Genomic DNA, 6,752 nt, shown 5'->3' on the forward strand with positions numbered 1-6,752 from the left:
TCACGTTTCGTAAGGGTAATGTACCCAAGGAACCCTATTCCGAAAAACCGATACCAGCCTAGTTTGCTTTTCATTTTGGCAGCGATATTCCACCTCCTAGGTCTGAATACATTTACCCCATGTTTTTGGTATCTAAACCAGAGTTTGGTGGTTGAATTTGGCAGCTTTTGAAAAAGTACATCACACGTCCTTGCAGTGGGTTTTACAACTATGCTTATAAGTGTATCTGTTCCGACACGATAAACGAAGCTAGCCTACTCAGCTAGACAACATTGATCTATGCACTGTGATGTTCGATATTTTTGTTGTGAAGTCTGAAGTGTTTTGCGGCAACCAGTGAGACTTAAAAAAATTACGTAAACGATTTCGCGTCAGTAGCTTCTGACGAATCTGCCAGATAAGATCAATTACTAACCAGAAAACACACCAGTATGGCCCATTCACTTCCAGTCCGAGACGAAATCCTTGCCAAATTTATGCTGCTGATGTCGGGTTATCCTCGAAACAAAGTAATCAGATTCCATGTGACCGCAGGTAATTTACCCGAGAAAATTCATCGTGATATTCTATGGTTTTAAATCATTGCACATGAAGGTAGCCAGCTAGAGAACAAGGCCCGTTGCTGCACATTTGAAATTTTGGAACGCGAAACTCCGACTAAACTTACGCTTCCTTGGGCTACAATCGATATTGGCGGTGTTGTGGAATGTAGGTAGCTCTGGTGCGCTGCTTGGTTTTTGGTCTGTTCGCCGGGCTTGGCAGTTGGATGGCAAACGTTCCATCATCAATCGAGGTAACATCATCGGGGCAGGGTTGGAAGGAACCAACCAAGCAATCGGTATCTTGCATTCCTAGGATTTAAAAAGAACTTACCGGCCCCACTCTGCATTATTCAGGACATCCCGAGTATATACTATACGGCTGTTTCAGCGTAATATCCAACTAAAGACGTCACATATATATCTGAGAGAATATATGTTCCTCTTTCTTCCTGATGCCACCCTTGGTGTGACTAAACATGCCCGTTTTTTCAGAAACTCGCAGAATACATCGGTGGCTGTACGGAGTTTGGTTACCGGACACATGTAGATCAACCCAGTAGCTAAAAATCCACTTCGAAGACCGGTTATATCCGGGTTTATAAGATTCAGATTTAGATAGGCGTCAGTTGTACGTGTTCTCATTTACAATTCGATAACCAATCATGGACTGCGGCTTCATCATTTATCCCCAGTTAACCTAATGAGTAGAGACCAGGAATCCACATTCATTCGTCTTCGTTGATGCTGGAAATGAAAGAATGTTCTTTAATAAGCTTTACTTGAACTTCCAAAACAAGGCTCAAGGCAATGAGGACGATGAGTTTTTGATAACTGTGTTATTCCTGCAATCATTCCGAGAAATTGACCGTTTTCCTTCTTGAAAATGGAGATAGATAAACGGGAAAAATAGACAATTTATGCTGTTGATGTCAAGTTATCCTCAACACAAAGTTACCAGCCTCCAGGTGGCCGCAGGTTAGTCAGATGAATTTAATCATCAACTACGTACAGACGGGCCTGATCGCTGATGGTTCATTTCGCACACGTCAATGTACAAGTCGGGTGACATACTGCATTCACTATGCGCCTGACTTCGAGTTCCCCATTTTACCTTCAAGAGAGGCTGACTGAGTTTGCACGCGGTTGATCGCTGACGGTGCACGTGGAAACATCATTAGAATGGGAAAATGGAGAACAATGAAGAACTGAAAGACCAGTATCTGAATAAACAATGCATTTGGAACGGAAATCATCGGGTCTCTGGTCCCGGGTATAACTTCACATTGGGTTGCATAAGGACAACTCAACCCTGGTTAGCGCCGTGGGAAAAGGAAACAGAAGTACTGGTCTACATATTCTGTAGGTGTTATCCTAGCAACAAGTAAAGAAATTAGTTCATTCTAATACCTGTTTTCACGGAATTCTTAGTCCGCACAGGTGGTTAAGCTATCACCTGTCAGATCAGCATATGGTTGTTTTTTCTTAGTTGTTACGCGCTCGTTATTTTTTTAAGCGACAGTCTGTGTGGTAACAACACTAACTGAGTAAACAATGCTACGGACTCAGGCACATGAGTTAGCCAGTGACGTGTCCAGGGGTGTGATCATGAGTTTGTTGTAGGTAAGTATATTACTAGGTAGTATATGAATGCGATTCACGAGGCCAGTTAGGTACCATTAGTGGCATCCGTCCAAGCATAGTACCATTGCTAAGCCGTGGAGTTTTTGCTGATAGAGAAAACACACCGCAACTTCCTCTACACACACTGCTAGCCACAATGTGTGGAACTCGAGGCTTCTGCTAACATCCTTCGTAAAAGAATGCTTTCCAGGAACGCACATGAATTCCGACGAAATTCGTACTACTACGTTAGAAAATGTCTGGGTTTCGAAAATCTGGTGTGATTTCAAAAATTCCATGTGATTTCAATTACCTTGCATAGATCTAAGTCACCGGTTTACTTCCTGACGAGGGAGATGGACAAATGGATAACCGAATGTTTTATGATACTCTTCTATAAATCAATAATTGAAAATAATACTAATAGTTAATAACAATAATTTCAGGTAGCATGTTGGTTCACTGGGAAAGATAAACAACCATCAGAGCATGTGTGCTCAAATGTAGTCTTGGTACATTCGGACAAACTCGAGGCTTTTCACAAAGGAAACTACTAACAAGGTTGGTGAAAAGTCTTCAACAGCCCACGATCGGTTTCGCCCTTCTTTGGTCTCATCAGGTAGGCGCATTCCCCGAGTTTCCGTCAACCCTGTGTTCTAGTTGAACCCAAATTGGACTGTTCTCGAGAAATACACTCACTTGCAGATCAATTTGGTATGAAAATATACTACGATATCTCGAATATCGTGCCATATCTGCTGACCCGCTCCAGTGATCAGTGCCTGAGAACAGACTCACAGAAGGGAACACAGCAGCTATACTCCGAACAAGCGAATGAGTGCGCGCGAGTGCGAGAGCATAAGTTACAACGATTGCACGCTATTTACAAGGGATTTTCTGACGTTGATCCAGGCTGTTTGATAGGCGGTAATGAACACCCATCAACATCGATCGTGCCTCCATGAAAAGCCTGAACGCTGATCACATTCGGTCGTGCTTTTGTGGCGTGCTGAATTGATTGAATGTTTGACTTGCCTGGATGGTTGCCGGCTTTCCTGGTGAGATTTTGGTGGAGCAGTAGGTTCCGGGCGTTACTTTTAGGAATCTGACCTGCCTGATACTAGCTAGAAGTGAAATAACACGGCCAGATCGTGCTTGGCCTTTGTGAGTTCCCGCGCCGTTTCAGGTGCGTCGATTGACCTACTCATCATCAAATTATCTTTTGTGGCGTCCCGCCCTATTCCATTCAGATTTCCTTGCAAAAATTTGATTCTCAGGGACGAATGGCCGTCACTCCATCAATGATTATTAGTTTTGGAAATTTCCTTTTTTAGACGAAGGCTGCTCATCTCGGATAAACTCCGAGAAAACGGCCATCTGCGAACCGTAAATATGTGTTTCTTCCGAACTACATGAGTGCTTTGCCCGACTCATTCTAACCGTTTGATTTGAATGCCGTTAGCAAACAACCAAGACCGTGCAATAGCCTACATAGGCTAAATTCGGCTTTCCAATTTAGTGGATTTACACTAAAATGAAACACAACTGCCCAACTCAAATCCCAATGTTTATCGGGGATGTCCGGCCGCGACAACTAAGTCGCATGTTAACGTATTGTCTAGGATTCTCCCCGAGTCAAGCAGTTTGTTTACTTCGCGTCTTATCACCAACCAATGAGAACCAGCCCAGAGAAAACGTCAACGAATCCTTCAAAATTTTGTTTGCCCGATATCTTTGTTATATGTATGTAATATGCACGCAGCACATATTGTGTTGGTTATGTATGAAATATATTTATATCAGCACGTGTGTGTCGGTAATTGATTAAAAGCGGCCATGATAAGCCTGGTCCGTCCCGTTGAGATTAGTTGGTGAACTCGCGCCAACTGCAAAAGTCAAACAGAACAATTACTACTGCATGTACTGAACCTGACGAAAGAACCAGTTACTGTTTGGGTGATTGAATGGTGTTTCCAATCGGGGTGGAAGTATTTGTAAAGGTCAAATTTGTAGATATTGGTTCAGCAGTGTGATGGATGGGGGAATAGCTTTTAAGCAATATGATGCTTGCAACATTAGATTCAAACTTTGCTAATTTCGGGATGAAAAAGCGAAGACACCGTTCATCTTCTTTCGAGTCATCAGCATTACGCAGCTCTCGAACCTCCAGGTTGGTCAGAACTCACAAACTTTCCGTAACTCAGATGACTGAACTGATTTGGCCCATTAGCAGTTGATTTTTCCCCTCATCTAAGCTACTTTGTGCCGTGCCAGTAGCGAGAAGACAGTTGGAAATTTCAATGAAGATTTCTGATTCTGTTTGAACACCAGAGAGATGAGATCATAACAGAAGCATTTTGCAATGCTTCTCCGATTTTCACTTCGCATAGAGGAATTCAACTGCGTATCATCTTAGTTAAGTGTACTTCAGATCAGCAACTTGTGACCGAGTTCTCTAGTCTTCGAATACAAGTCAAGATGACACTGGTTGGAATAGGACCAAAGAGTCAACAAGTTGTGACCAGGTGATTATTCTCGATAGAGACGAAACCGTGTGAAATACACTCATTTGCAAATCAATTTGGTTTTCACAAAAGACTCAAATGAATCTCTCGTTTATGATATTCTACAACTGCGAAACCGGTCGTGGGCTGTTGATGAGCTTTCAGCAACCTTGTGAGTAGTTTTCTTTATGAACACTTGGAGAGATATTCTTGTTAGCCTTGACTGCCTTAGTTAAAACGATAGTTACATACTTATGTTTGGCTTGGGGCGCACTACTGAGACGAGTGACCCTATCCGCGTCTATCCGCCCAGTTTATACATCAGGTTAGGCAATATCGGTAGGTTGTTGACTAGGGTTCGCGACTATTGCGCAGGCGCCATATTCAACTGCCGAACATTTGTCAGTATGTGGCATGGGAGAACTGATTGAGCTGTGGATAAACTCTTGTTTATAACAATAGGACTGTCTCCCGCTGCTTTTGAAATAAAATTGTTGCAGCAACGGCACCGACGAACTCACCTGAGATACATTACGAGTACGTTCACAACAGGAAACCAGGGTAGCACTAATGATTTGATTGAAATCCCTGCGTGAAACAAAATAGAATGCTTATAAGTAGTGATAGATTGCATATGTAAACATAATTATTCTTTAAGAAGTATCTTGTATTTCGGGTTGAAGTTCTAGGTGGATCAGGAATAAGCCGGAAATCCTGTCAACAAAATAACCCTGCAATCCACCTCTGGCATCCGTAAAATTTAGTCCAACTGGCGACGTAGTTGAAAGGACGGAATGACGCTTGAATGACGAGCAACGAATTCCTACGTTCTGCAGTGTCACCCCACCTAATGGACGAACCAATAAGCTTTTTTGTTCAACAGCTTTCTCCAAATATAAAGACAGCTTGCCTACGGAGCTCTTGTTACCGACGCGAACGAGGACAACTTTCTCGACGGCGTGAACGATGCCCCGACGGATGTGCGGGCCAAGTTTCAAAGTTGTAGTTGGCGGCGATGAACTCCTTGATGGTCGGAAGTGATGTGCCCTCGCGGTCCTTCGCGGCGTTGATGGAGGCCTTCACCATGTCGATTGGCGGCGGCTGGTTCACTGGGATCTTGAACTTGCACGAATTGGCTTTTTTCGAACCGGTTGGAGCAGAGGCGGACGCACTCATTCGCTTCGTGAGACGTTTGCCGCAAACGGATACGATAACAATACACGGTCACAGTTCCGAATGATCGCGTAAAATCTCAAAATAGACCAATATGTATATGTCCATAAATTTTGCACTAACATTCGGCAACAATTCCGTGTTTGATACCTTGTTCTGAGAAGGATCTTATTATAGCTTAAGTTGAATTTCAAGACAGATCAAGAGCAAACCGAAAATAATTTCCACAAAAGTATACACCAGGCAATTTTATTTAACAATTTCGGTCTAGCTAATAGCTCCACATGCACAAACAACGAACTCACTGTCACCCCACGTAAGCGGTACACCGGTGAAATGAAAAAGGCCTGAACAGGTGCAGATTTCGCGTAGGGAAGCAAAACTGTCATATGCATCTTGTTCACAAAACTAAATATCCATCTTCCGCTTGAACGCGTCTTCTAGAACTTTCCTGGATACTCCTTGAACGTTACTCAAATGCAAGTAAATGCTACAAAGCGACTCCACAAAAATTCCGTAATAGATCTAACTTTTCAGGAGACACGAAGCGGATTTGAGTGAAACATACTACTCACATATCTCATCAGTAGTATCCACGGTTGCACCAGTAAGCTTTTGTTCAACGGCTATTTCTAACTATAAAAAACCGGTCGTTGATATAGCTGAAGGCTTAAAATAATGCAAATCATCGTCTCCGTGTGAACACGAAAACTTAAAACAAATTGCAACCAATGGTCAACACGGGTTTTTCTTCGAAAATTCAGTTCGGTGTAGCTCCGAAGTGGTAGATGCAAAACGGAGCTTTCCTCCTCTGCAGCATGCTCTCCGTCCAGGCAAAATGAACAGCCAGTCGTTTAGAATATTTCATTTGCGACATGGCTTATCTTTACCTATGGTACAAACATGAGATGTG

General features: G+C 42.9%; 2 protein-coding genes across 2 annotated transcripts in view; one reads left to right on the top strand and one right to left on the bottom strand.

The window, feature by feature from the left end:
• The window catches only part of T265_12027 (hypothetical protein), a gene marked incomplete at both ends in the record, with an annotated part of 18,997 nt that extends 13,155 nt beyond the window's left edge, over nt 1–5,842 (bottom strand). The window contains 3 exons of the mRNA XM_009178923.1: nt 668–851; nt 5,188–5,254; nt 5,595–5,842. Coding sequence (XP_009177187.1) covers nt 668–851; nt 5,188–5,254; nt 5,595–5,842 — 499 coding nt within the window. The remainder of the gene's footprint in view (nt 1–667; nt 852–5,187; nt 5,255–5,594) is intronic.
• T265_12028 (hypothetical protein) overlaps nt 1–6,752 on the top strand; it is a gene marked incomplete at both ends in the record, with an annotated part of 43,711 nt that overhangs the window by 13,427 nt on the left and 23,532 nt on the right. The gene's annotated exons all lie outside the window — the stretch shown is intronic.

Source organism: Opisthorchis viverrini (assembly GCF_000715545.1).
Source record: "Opisthorchis viverrini unplaced genomic scaffold opera_v5_767, whole genome shotgun sequence".
In the NCBI taxonomy this organism is placed as follows: Eukaryota; Metazoa; Platyhelminthes; class Trematoda; order Opisthorchiida; family Opisthorchiidae; genus Opisthorchis; species Opisthorchis viverrini.